This window comes from Malus sylvestris, chromosome 17 (genome assembly GCF_916048215.2).
Source record: "Malus sylvestris chromosome 17, drMalSylv7.2, whole genome shotgun sequence".
In the NCBI taxonomy this organism is placed as follows: domain Eukaryota; kingdom Viridiplantae; phylum Streptophyta; class Magnoliopsida; order Rosales; family Rosaceae; genus Malus; species Malus sylvestris.
In genome coordinates, this window is record NC_062276.1 from 12,400,064 (window position 1) to 12,413,390 (window position 13,327).

General features: G+C 38.9%; 3 protein-coding genes and 1 pseudogene across 3 annotated transcripts; 3 read left to right on the forward strand and 1 right to left on the reverse strand.

The window, feature by feature from the left end:
* Positions 1–377: 377 nt before the first annotated feature.
* LOC126611185 (uncharacterized) lies at positions 378–7,098 on the forward strand. Its single transcript, XM_050279373.1, has 10 exons — positions 378–730; positions 1,390–1,433; positions 1,827–1,944; positions 2,059–2,170; positions 2,643–3,256; positions 4,124–4,430; positions 4,511–4,766; positions 5,446–5,574; positions 5,717–6,157; positions 6,317–7,098. Exons 1-10 carry the CDS (start codon positions 553–555, stop codon positions 6,578–6,580), a joined length of 2,463 nt encoding a protein of 820 aa, XP_050135330.1. The 5' UTR covers positions 378–552; the 3' UTR covers positions 6,581–7,098.
* Positions 7,099–7,237: 139 nt separating this feature from the next.
* LOC126611186 (AT-hook motif nuclear-localized protein 16-like) lies at positions 7,238–8,249 on the forward strand. The gene has a single exon (XM_050279374.1). It carries the CDS (start codon positions 7,248–7,250, stop codon positions 7,983–7,985), a length of 738 nt encoding a protein of 245 aa, XP_050135331.1. The 5' UTR covers positions 7,238–7,247; the 3' UTR covers positions 7,986–8,249.
* An 87-nt stretch (positions 8,250–8,336) lies between these two features.
* LOC126611801 (pentatricopeptide repeat-containing protein At2g42920, chloroplastic-like) lies at positions 8,337–8,819 on the reverse strand. The gene has a single exon (XM_050280154.1). It carries the CDS (start codon positions 8,817–8,819, stop codon positions 8,337–8,339), a length of 483 nt encoding a protein of 160 aa, XP_050136111.1.
* A 1,963-nt stretch (positions 8,820–10,782) lies between these two features.
* Positions 10,783–10,895, forward strand: LOC126612699 (U6 spliceosomal RNA; annotated as a pseudogene).
* Positions 10,896–13,327: the final 2,432 nt, after the last annotated feature.

The following is a 13,327-nucleotide window of genomic DNA, read 5'->3' on the forward strand; positions in this document are numbered from 1 at the left end:
TTTATTTTGCATTTTTGCTGAGTGGTCATAACGTTCAGCACCCTATCTATCAACTATACAAATTTTAAAATTCAATTATTTAACGGATTAACACTCACCACCCTATCTATTAATTATCCAAATTTTAAAATTTTTCTTTAAATGTGAAAAATATAATAGTGAACATCACTGAGTATAATGAGCAAAGATATTCATTTTATTTATTTTACCTCTTGTAAACTAAATTTACTGCCTGGATTAAAAACGAAGGGACCGTCACAACAAAACCCTAACAGCACGTAAGTTTAGTATCTCCCCTTATTACCAACTTACCACTTCTTAATAAGTCCACCGAGAAAGGAAAAAACCGGGGTGTCGTATATAAAAACCAAACGTTGGAGAGAGAGGATTTTGTAATGTCGTTTTGAGAGAGAGAGAGAGATAGGAGTGAGAGACACTGAGGGTTTGGATTTCTGTTTGGCTGATCGGAAAATCTCTAGCCGCAAAGAATTTTTTCTGGGAGTTTTTTTTTCTCGGATTATATTTTTTAGGAGAGAGAAGGGGGAGAGAGGGATGGGGAGCGAGAAGAAGAATGGAGTGGGGGTAGCGGCGGCGCAGTTTCCGCCGACGACGAGGAAGATTATACAGAGCCTGAAGGAGATTGTTAACTGTCCGGAGCCTGAGATCTACTCGGTTCTTAAAGAGTGCAGTATGGACCCGAGCGACGCCGTTCAGCGCCTGCTCTCTTTAGGTTTTCTACAGCGCCACCACCTTTTTATTTTCAGTCGTATTTAAATTAAATATTATATTTGGATGCTTTGATTTTGGGAAAGAATGAAAGATTTAATCTTTATTTAGTAATTTTTGTTTGGATGCTGAGAAACCATAGGAGAAGATAAGAAAGTAAAAGAGTTTACAATGTTGTGATAATTTGGGTTTATTGCCGGAATAATTAGAAGCTTGATTTTTTGTTGCCAGGAAAATTTAGAAGATTTGATTTTTCAGGAGCAAAATTTGGGTTTGCCTGGAATATACTGACCTTCCTTATTTTGATTTTTAATCAAATTTTCAAGCTAATATATGTAATGGTATTGTTTTCTTGTTCAGTTGTAGACGTTTCGGTGTATATTTTTCTTCATCCAAGAAATGCATTAGGAAATTCTAATTTTGTTACTACTTACTTGCCGATTTCTAAGAGTGCTGATATGTAGAAATACAAAGGATTTTTTTATGAAATATTTAAGTCCTAATGCTTGTATTCGATTTTTTTAGGTTAGAGATGATATAAAATATCAATTTTTGTTTAAAAGACAGAAATTTAACTATGCATTGCACTTTCGATTGAGCTTAAGTTCCGCTGTCTAATGATCTTTAAAGTCATCGTTGATTTAGTATTCTGCAAATGTGTAGATACTTTTCATGAAGTCAAGAGCAAACGTGAAAGAAGGAAAGAGGTACCCTTGCAAAAATGCACCCACCCTTGCAAATGTGTAGCTTTTAATTCGTTCTCCAATAATAATTTTTCATCCACTTTTCTTGTGCGTGAAGCAAACTGTGTTGGTGTTAGGAACACTGGAAATTTTTTAAGGTTAATTCCAATGTTGTTAAATATCATAAAAAATAGTTTTTGGGTAACTGTGTTTCAGGAGAATCTTTACTGTTCCTTTTTTACATGATTGAAAATTTCAGTTTATGCTTCCTTTCCATCTGACTCTCTAGTATGTATTTCAAATTGTGATTAGAATGATGAATAAGGACTCACTCCTTTTCGGTTGTTACATCATTTGTTCCTTTTCCTGTATCTTTATATTTTATTTTGTTATGTCATGTTATTTTAATAATCCCAGATAAAGGAGACACAAGACACCAAGTCGCGAGTTCACAATGCAGGTTCAAATCGTGGTGCTAGAGGTATTAATGAGTGTACTGGTGGATGGTGTGGATCAACTCAAACTAGTTCCAATGGTATATTGATCTCATTGTGTAAAGTCACTGTCTTGTAATTGTATGAGTAGCATTGTTGTGCATTTCAGTATCGCATGTTTTTAATTTGTGAACCACTTGTGTTCCTTTTGTTAGAGCTCGGTCAAGCAGCATATAAGGGACAGAATGGGTTTGTTGCTCCTTCACCGCATACTTCAGCTTCTCACTTTACAGGAGGAACCACAAGCCAGCAACCTTCATCTCAGCGGTAAGTTTTAAACTGAAGTTCCAAACTGAAGTTCTAGTGTCATCTGTTTTCTTATATAAGATTAGCTGTGGAGGGGTGACATGATGCATGAGCCGTATGTTTAGTTAAGCAATTTTTCATTGGTTGATTCAGGATGGTTTACTTCCATAACTATGCATGTACAAGGGGTGGGTATTAGAATATTACTGAATAAAGCAAAGATGGAGAAATGCGAAAGGATAGGAGAGGGGGAGGGGAAGGGGAAGGGAGAGAGTGGGGCGTTTTCTTTCTTTCCGTCAAGTTGTTTAGTTCAGTGGTTTGAACAGGGCAGGTTTCGTTGTTTTCTTTTATTGCTTTATTAATATCATCATACCCTTCTATTATTAAAGTAACTGATTAAAGAACTAGAAGCAGAAACAGTTAGTAAGAGTAGTCAGATGTTCTTATATATCTTTTATTACTCATGCAAGTCATTGTTCAATATCTGCTGCAGTGAATCTTTTAGTACTTCCATAAGGCCAGGTGATGCAATCTCTGCATCTCTACAACCTTCTTCGGGAAATCAATCTACTTATGGAACCGGCTTGGGGAATCTTTCAATGGCCGACATTGTTAAGATGGGTAGACAACCTAGCATGGGCTCACATATTTCATCTGATACATCTTTGCATCAGGATGCATTTTCAACAAATTCATGTAATAGCCACGTGGAATCTTCCCAAACAGAGATGCACTCTCATAATCCTCGTGTGTCAGAGATGTTACATAAAACTGGCGATAGTGCTGGACAGAATTATTTCCATGATGAATGGCGTGTGATTGAGCAGCCAACAGCTGCAAATAGGTCATCAGCTTTAAATGCAAATCAATCTAAGTTTTATATCAATGAATCCAACGTGCCAAGGGATTACCAGTCACATAAGGTCCAAGAATCAGAGGGTAATATTAGTAGTGAAAGTGTTAGCTCAGATTGCAATGCTTATGCTTTTGCTTCCAGTAGACAGAAGATGGCGGATGCTTCCGGTGGAAAATTATATTGTGTTGATGATTTGTCTTCCAATTCTAGTTCCTACGAATCTCATAGGTCTGCATATGAGAATGGAGAAGGTAATTATTTTTGTGTTATATATGAATTTGGGATGATTGTTTTCTCTATTCCAGATACGATATGATAGATCATTGCTAATGACATTCATGATGCTAGAATCTATATCAATCCAGATCATTGTGTTGTAATGGATAACATATAAAACATCATGGTTGTTTTTAGGTTGGTGGCATGGTTTACATCCATGGTTGAATGAATTGCTAGATCTATCATCTTCGGCTGAATAAAACATGTCTCTACATTTCTGTGTCTCATTTTTGTCATTTTAACCTTCTTTGGTTGCATTTATAATTTCACATTTTGTTCTTTTCTATGTTTTGAAAGTTTTTGTGACTTGTATAAGCATAAGTTTTCTGCATTTTTATTTGTTACACACTAATAATTTTTTATTTATTTTTGCATGGTAATGCTCCTAGCACTTTGTCCTTGAACCTTCACTAAAATTAGTAATAATAGATGAAGTTGCTTGAGAAGAGTCAATGTGCTTGAGTAGCCAATTGACTCTTTTCGCGAAATAATTTGTTTCATTAGAGTCCTGATACTTTCTCTATCTAACCCTGTTTGGGTCTAGATTTGTGGAGTTGTTGATGTTATTTTCCACCCTTGTCCTCAACCTCAAAGTACTATTTGAAACCATAAGCAGTGGTGCTGAAGTTTGGATTTTTGTTTATGAAACTGCAATGTCTTTGATGAAGGGTTTGTGGTTGTTCTGGTGGTGAAAGGTTGCAAACTTACCTTCATGTCATATGGTTAAATGTTTGATAGGAAACAGTTTTGTTTTGACTCTGAAATCTTATTATTGTCAACGTCGAGGAAGAAGTTTATGCTACCTTATCTTTCTTGTCATTGCTTTTGTGTAATTCCAGGAACTGATATTGGTTCAAATGCGTCATATCCAAATCATTCTGTCTCTAATGATGTTGCTGTGGCATCAGCTACTGTGAGAATGCAACAACTGAATCTGAGAAAGGATGAAGATCAAGATAATTGTGCAGTAGTCCTTCCATATAATTTGCAAGAATTGGCTGCCGATTGTTCGCATTTGAGTTTTGGCACCTTTAGACCGGCTCAAAGTTCTGCATTATCGAGCAAGCCATCTAATTCCTTGAAAAATGACTTGGGAGGATCTTCTGCAGGAATAGATGTTATCTCAGCCAGTCGCTTGGATACAAGGCACGAGCCTTTCACTTAGTTCAAATCTATCATATTAGTTCTAATGTCATTTAATCTTTTGGATTTTTTTCCCTGTTCAGAAATTCAGGGTATACTCACGATGAACTTCTTGGATCCTTATATGATACTAGAAGAGCAGCCATAGGTTATGATTTGCCTGTACCTTCACAGCGAGAACCGATAAAACAGGATATCCTTGAAGCAGCCCGTGGATATAGGGACATTACTACCTCATCTCTACATAATTTTAATTCTGAGAAGATTGAAAAAGCAACTTCTGGATTGCCTTTTGCAAAGGCAGATCCCGAATTCAGAAATGTACCTAAAAATGATATGGTAAGAGTTATATTTTCTTAACTTTCTGCATTCTTTTATGCTCAACTTATAAGTAGTATTGTTTGAATTTCTTGAGTAGTTATTTGTATGCATTGGGATGGCTAACATGAGTGCCACATTTTTACTTTTAAATGTTTGCTAAATGGTGATGATTCTAATTGATTTAGTATTGGACCAAGACTTGTTTCTATGCTATGGAATGATGATCTGTATACCTTAACTTCAATGATTTTGTGCTCATGGAGTTGGCTTAATGAATTTATTCCACTTTTCATGGTACCATGGTTTTTCTAAGCATTTTCATGTGCGTACACGTAAAGAAAAATCATGTTGGAGAATATGTATGTCAACATTCTGTTTGTGTAGCAATCCCTACTTGTAACTGCTGTGCTGATATGCCCACTCCTTTGATGGAATTGCAAGTTATCTGAGTGTGTCCTTAAGAAAGAGCATTTCCGGTGTATAGCTAATTCCTAATAGATCTGTTCTCTATCCTTCATGATCATCTATTATCCAATCTCTCTTTTGCCTTCTTCCTTGGGTGTCGCCAATCTTCTTGTCAAATTTGTATTTTCTTTCAGGGTTTTGAACATTGTGATTATGCATGTGAGCTGATAACCTTGTGTTCTTGCTGTTCTCTCTCGCTCTCTCTCCCTCTTGAATTTTTTTTTTTTTCCAGGCATATTCAGATTCTGCACGAAGTGACCTATTGGAGTCATTCCAACAGTTTTTGGTGAAGCCACCTGTGCCTTCAAGATATAGCAGTGCAGTTTCTTCTGTGAACAACCCAACAATTTCCATGTCTGAAGTAAGTGATGGGTGACCGCACAATGTTCAGTGCATTAAACCCCTGTTCTTGAATTTGAGGTCCACATGCAAAATATTGTTATTAATTTTTTCGGAATAAATGAAACAAGGTATTGCTAATATTGTGGCATTAAATCATACAGGCTCTGAGACCAGGCACCGTACCCTTATCTGAGGCATGTTCTGTACTTCCTCAGTGTCATACAGCCCGTTCATACGCTCAGCCTACCCTTTCTTACGAACAGTTAGCAAACGGTATGGTCTATAAACCTTCCATTCCTCAGGCTCAGAACTACTCGCCCGTGCCACCAAATTTGCAGCAAGAGTATGTAGGTGGTAGTGCATTCCATATGTCAGGGGCTAGCATGGAATACAACTTCCCACAGTATAGTGGAGCCTCAGTAAGCAGATTGCCTACATCTGCTGCTGCTGCTGTCACTGGTCATGGAAGGTTTGGGGCCTCTAATAACACTCACGGGAGTTTATTGCATAATGCATCTGCTACTCCCGGCAGCATACCCGACTATGATGATGTATTCCGCCCCCAGTATAAAGATGGAAACCATTTAGCTGCTCTTTATCAGGTAGAGATTGAAGCATAGAAGTATTTCGGCGCAATTTTTGTTTGTGCATATTGTTGCTTGTAGTTTGCTTCAGAGCAGTAGTTCAGCATGACTTCTGATTTGATATTCACTGTTTCGGTTACTGATCTGATGATTGGCTGTCATTTCTGTGGATTCCAGAGTTCAAGAACATTGCCTTCCGTTCCAGACAGAGCATTTAATAACTTACATGGGCATAATCAACAGCATGCAGGATATCGACAAGGGCAGGCTGGACAGCTGCCCACCCAGTTGCAGAATTATCTGGGACATCCCGATTTCTATTTTTCCCAAAAGGACGTAACACAAGAACATCAGCGACAACGCCTCAATGATTTAGGCTTAGGAGGATTCCAAGACCTGTCACCTCAGCAGCTGCACCAGATTTGGCAGCGGACCTACTAATAGAAAGTTTCCCCTTTCTCATTCTCTTTTTTCATTTTTTTGCTTTTTGCCATGGGTTGTAGTGAGTTTGGAGTTGCCAAATTAGGGTCACTATAGTTCAGAATCTACGGCGGTTCTGTCTGGTTGTCCAATTGTACATACTCTAAACGGGGAAGTTATTGTTTTCTGCCTTATGTCTCAACGTTGTATCGTAGGAAACTACGTTGGGGCATGATCTTCAATGGGGTAGCCTGCAAGTTTTGTTTCTAGTAGTGAAGAAAGCCTTCTGATTCGATAGTTTTAAGGTTCAACGGAATTCTCGCTCTACCTTGAAGCATATGAAATGTCTGAGTTGGTAGCTTGTGTGCTCAAATAACTGATTTGTGTATGGTTTGTGAGTGATTTAAGTATAATACATGTAACTGTTGGAGAAGGCAATTGACATGAAGGGAAAAGTCAGTTGGGAGGTAGGCAGTGAGAGTGGTATTGCAGTTTTGATATTATTAATATATTAGTGATTAATTTTGTGGTTGGTATCACTTAATCATCTCCTAACTCTGGATCATTCTTTCTGGTTTGCTGCATAAAACTATTGGTAGAAATGTTACTATTTAATCATGCTTTCTGAACACATCTTATGGTGAATCTCTTGTGACTGCAAAGAGTGCGTGCTCAAACGGGTTTGCTAATGGCGGGCGGTTCAGATCTGGCGGTTCCTTCCGTTGTGTCCAAAACTGTAATTGATCGGAGCCAAGACGCCGATAAAAGCAACAGTCACCACAAGCCTGGGAACGATGCAATGCTTACAGCACCCAAGTTGCCTAAGGCAGTGACACTGGTTTCCGCGGGTGAGACTCTTCGCCGGCCACGTGGGAGGCCAGCGGGTTCGAAGAACAAGCCAAAGCCGCCCATCATAGTCACTCGTGACAGCGCTAATGCGCTTCGAGCTCATGCTATGGAGGTAAGTTCTGGCTGTGATGTGAGTGAGACTTTAACCCACTTTGCAAGGAGGAAGCAGAGGGGTATTTGCATACTGAGTGGAAGTGGCTGTGTGACCAATGTCACGCTGCGACAACCAGCTTCCTCCGGCGCTATTGTGACGCTCCATGGCCGGTTTGAAATACTCTCATTGCTCGGGTCAATCCTGCCCCCTCCAGCCCCTCCTGGCATCACAGGCCTGACCATCTATCTTGCAGGGCCTCAGGGGCAGGTTGTGGGTGGGGGTGTGGTTGGTGCACTCATTGCTTCAGGGCCTGTCGTGATCATGGCTGCCTCCTTCATGAACGCCACTTTTGATCGCCTGCCACTGGATGAAGATGAAGTTGCTGTGGCTTTGCAAAATCAGCAGTACCAAAACGGCCGCCACCACCACCTGGACATCTCGGATTTATATGGACTTCCTCAGAACCTGATCACTAATTGGTAATGTCCCTCCGGAGGTGTAATCCTGGGCATCCAGCCGAACCATGTCAAAAACTTGAGTTGCAAGAAATCAATGTCTGTATTAGTAAGTGGTGATTAATATTCTCCAGATGTGTCATCTCTCCAGTAGCATTAAGCTTTATCGAAAGAGTTTCGAATTCCTTTATTACTCCTTGTTTTTTATTTTCATGTAACCTACATTAAGTATATAAATCATGTAACCACTGCAAGAGCAGCTATATAAAATACAGTTAATCTACTTCACTTCTGTTCTATGCCTTCAGTTCGTACACAAATTCAGTTTAGCGCACACGCTGATTTCCCGAATGGTAATTTGAAGCTAAATTATCGTAACCTACTCCATTTCCGGCATCATAAACCCCAACTCATCCAGCAAAGAATAGATCTCTGGCGCTTTTTGATGCAGTCTTCCACCGGCTATAAACTCATGAACCTCTCCGTCCACTTTGATCAAACTACATCCTGGTTCTTTCTCTATCTTCTGCTCCTTCATCGAAAGCCTTTCCTTTATTGCTTCCTGAAATTGGCTGGAAGCAGCATAGATATTCGACACAAGCACATAACCGCAGCTGTCAATTGGATCTAATTCGGTGAAAAGAGAGATTGCAGTTTTTGGGTTTTGGCTTTCGGAGAAGCCTCTAATGATGGTGTTCCAAATGAAGGGGTTTGGTTCTTTGATGTGTCTGAAAACCATACAGGCGTAGTTGATGTCTCCAGCTGGGGAGGCAGAAAAGGCCAATATGCGGCTGGCGGCGACGGTGTCATTGGCTAGGCCGGTTTTGAGGAGGTGGGCGTGGATCTTTTGAAGGTCTTTCATGGAGGTGCACTGGTTTTCTAGCATGGAGAGGTGTGGACTTTCTGAGATGAATTTGGATATGGAGGTTGGAGAAGTGAAAGAGCAACAACATGGTGTCATATTTCTTGTGGCTCTTGTTTTTTGTTTCTAAGTTGTATGATATCTAATCCTCTTGTGTGGAATATGAGAAGAGATCCTCTCCGGATCTCTTCTACCAAGCCACCAGATCAAATGATTCAAACCTATGAAATTTCATCCAACGACTCACCTGTTTTGACCCCTAAAAAACTATAATAATTTTAGGCTGTTAAAAATGCTAGTTGAAAGTTGAGGGCTTGGTACTTGTGATCATACCCCAAATTTCTACCATGGATTTGACTTAGGGAACTTTAACGAAAAGCTATCGGTACTGTTCACTTTAACGAAAAACCACATTTTTGCACTAAAAAGTCAATCATGGTACTATTCACTTTACCCTTTATTTTGTCCTTATCATTAAAACTCAAAGTTTTCAAATCATTTTCATTAGTTTTCCTTTTGACTTATGGGCCAATCTTCCGTATTTTGTGCTTTGCTGGTCGACCGGCTCCTCACATGAGTACTGTTAAAATCCACGCAAGGGACTACACAATAAAACTACTTGTACGATAAGGCAACATAATATGCTTATATTGTCATAATTGTGAATTTGGAAAATTGATTTATCAACAAATTGTCTTGTTTAGACAGTGCGGCAACATAAACATTTGTCTGACAACTTGTTTGATGAAAAAACATTTATTTCTTATATCTCTTGGAAAGTGAATTTAATCTAACGACGTTTAGTTTCTACTTTGTTAAAAAAAATCATGAATTTATCTTCATGAGAGAAGTGAGCCGAATAAATGTGGTACACACACATCACCACACTATTATTCCTTGCAAGTGTGGCTTTAAATCGATAGCATGACCTAGCAGTATGGTAAAGCTTCACCTTTGTGCAAGGTATTAGGAATTCTCAAAGATTTAGGCACAAAAATACAAGTTTTATCGATAGACATACTTATCATAGGCTGCTTATAGCTATAATTAAAGACTAATAAGATCTTAGCCTCCAATAGTTTTATACTCCATATTCTCAATCAAGACATTCCCACCAGCGAATACTAATGGGGGATTATGGGAGTAACAATCAAGAACTGCCTTTATTTGGAACCAAAGCACAAAGCAAAACTTTGGATTAATTAATAATCCACATAGGTAGATTTCGAGTTCAATTGGTCGAAAGTGCAAGCTATTGGATAGGATTTTAGACCCTCCACTTTGAGGACTTATTTCGCCAATTCAACTCACTTTGTTAATACAATTTTAATGGGGTTTTATTTTTGTTTTTAATTATTTTTTTATGTAAAGTGAATAGTTCATTGGTTACATGATCATATACTATATCAATTTCAATAGCATTCATGTGAACTTATTGCATGGTGGTGTTATATGGTTGACGCGGTGAATTATAACATTTTATTGTCACTTTTAATTTTCAACATAAATATTGATACTGCGAATAGATAAATCGACCATAAGATCCTACATAAAAAGTGAATGTACCTAACGACTTGAACAATTAATCTCGTGTTATTTATTTTTATTCAGTTCACATTAATTAATTAGTGCTATGATCATCATAATTAAACAAGAAAGACTTGGATTCGAAATTGTGCACCTTTATGCTTGAGCATTCTTTGGGCTTAGAATTGAATCGAAGAGAAAGGCCTGCATATAGTGAAAGCACTGAAGGGGAAGACACGCTACTCCGACATCGACCAACTCTAATAGTCTAGAAGAGTTTATAATTCATATAAGGGAATTGTTTTTGCATTCCAAAAATTTCATTCTACACTCTTCTATATTTGGAAAGAAAAATACACTTGTGAGGAGTGTAAAATGAGATTTTTGGAGTGCTAATAACACTTCCCTTATATAAATGCGACCAACAGTAAGGTTTGTCCCTTTGGGGGGGGGGGGGACATTCAATAAAATTGGAACAATATAGAGAAGATTAACATGGTTCTTATACAAAAGATGTTTGGCATAAATTGAGAAATTGTTTCAAAAGTTGAGCTTGAGTGCCAAAGGAACACACTAGCCTAACCAAATAACATTGAAACGATAAATAAAAAATTAGCATGGTTCTTATACAAAGATGTCACGCATAAATCGAGAAATTGTTCCAAAAGTTTGAGCCCGAACCCAAAAGTATGAACACATTAGCCCAACAGATTAATGCTCAACTACTTAAGTAACAAGTTTCTCTTTAATCTTTCGTCGTTTTGTTTCAAAGATTTTATTTTCATAACTGAAATTTGCAATACTAGCACCTCCCTCCTACCATGAACAAGTTATGTTAGCTTAGAGCAGTTCCATCGGGGAACTGATAGGCTGACACCCAGCCAAAATAATGGCCTGGAACCCAGGCTTTCCACTCCAGCCCAGCAGATAGGCTGGCAGCCATGGATGGAGCCAATCAAGGCTCATTGGGGGCTGATGCTCCCAATCAAGTAATTCGTTTGTTAAATTGCAGACATCAGTTATATAATATACACACGTTATCTTTGTAGTAAATATATGTATCTAATGTTCAACATACCTTCATATTACTTCACTCCATAATATGAGCAAAAGTGCTATTGTCCTGTCATTCAAACCAAAAAACCCTCTCCCGCCTATCATGTAGGAATCTTTTTCTCATCATTTTGCCACTTTCCACTACTAGACTGAAATTTTTGTACCATTGGAATTGTGATACACCATCATTTGAAATCATCCCTATTATCATATTGGGTATTAAGACATCCTATAATAAGGTATTCTTAGATATTTTTCGGAATGCCCTTATTAAAAGAAATTTCTAGCTTCGTCCTTGCTGGCACCCAGCCCAAAATCGACAGACCCATGGGACGGCCTATCTGACATCGTAGGTGGCGTGCTTGACTACCCAGTTAGGGTTGGGGCGGAATCTGCAGGTGGGGATGAAGTGGGGGTTGTGGAGATTGGGCTCGTAGACGGCGAGGACTAAGCGGCAGACACGGGGAACTAGGTTGAACTCGTCGGGAGTGGTGGATGTCTAGGTTGCGTTGTCGTTGGCGCCGATGTAGGTGGAGCGCCGCCACACCCAGCGCATACATCCCAAAAGACTGTAATCCATGATTCTCTCGGCTTCCAAAAACTCGCAATCCAGATCAATTTGCCTACCAATGTCTATCCTAATTAGTACAAGGCTAAGAGAAAACAATTCCAAAAAGGGGAAGGGAGGGGGAATTACTCAGACTTACTTTATAAGCTCGTGATACCATTTTCCTTGGAGGCGAAACCAAGGTATAAAATATCGATGATATCGGAAATATCGGTAGTCTAAAAACACGGAAATATCGATGGAAATATCGGGATATTATCGATATCGATAAAAATAATATGGAAATCACGGAAATTGTAAGAAAAACTTGGAAATTTTTATTGAAAATTTGCAGGATATTTATTTAGTCAATTATCTATTAGTTTATCACAAAAAATTGGAAGGAAATGCATTGCATGATGGATTTAATTGATTTAAGTTGATTATATAGTGAGCTGACAAACATTGTGAGTGTAGAAAATATGTAGTAATTAATGAAAGAAGTTTAAACACACCATAATCATTTATATATAATGAATTAGTACAATATTTTACACTTTATGCATTGCATGGTAAGATACATGAGTGACTTAGTACCACATAGAGTTCCTATGAGGTTCAAATTTTTCACTATCTTCATCATCTCTATGTGTAGAGTGAGTGTATTGTGAAGAGTAATAATCAAATGATAAATCCCCAAAATAGTTTTGCATGTAATTGTCAACATGCCACCCATATGGATCCAAGATTGGTTGACGTTGTCCATATGCAACTTTTTGTCCATGGTCTGAAATTGTCAAAAGTAATTGTAAAAGTTGTCAGCAAGTTCCTGAGTCCTGACAGGAACCACACACACACACACACACGCACACGCCACCACACACGCACACAACACACGCACACAAACATCACACACGCAGAGACACAGAGACCTCAGTCTCTCTCTCTCGATCCTTCTCTCTTCTCTCCCTTCTCCATTCTCCCACACACACACACATAGATCTTTCGATCTCTCTTTTCCTTCTCCCACACACACGCACAGAGACCTCAGTCTCCCGATCCTTCTCCCACATGGCCTTCTGCTCTTCCCTCTCCTTCCTCCTCGTTCGCGTCTTCCGCCTTGTCGGCACCGTCTCTCTCTTGAAACTCTCATCTCTCTCTTTTCTCTCTGCACCGAGACCCACATACACACACGCACACCATCACACCTGCTTCAGGAAGACACCCACCTCGTCTTTCTCCCTCTCCTTCTCGTCTCTGCAACTCGGCAAACGCAGGAACCCTCCGCGCGAGTTTCTTGAATTTCTCTGGTTAGGTAAGCTTCGGGTTTACCTCTTTCTGTTCTAGATCGAAGCTTAAATGTGAAATTGAAGTTCTA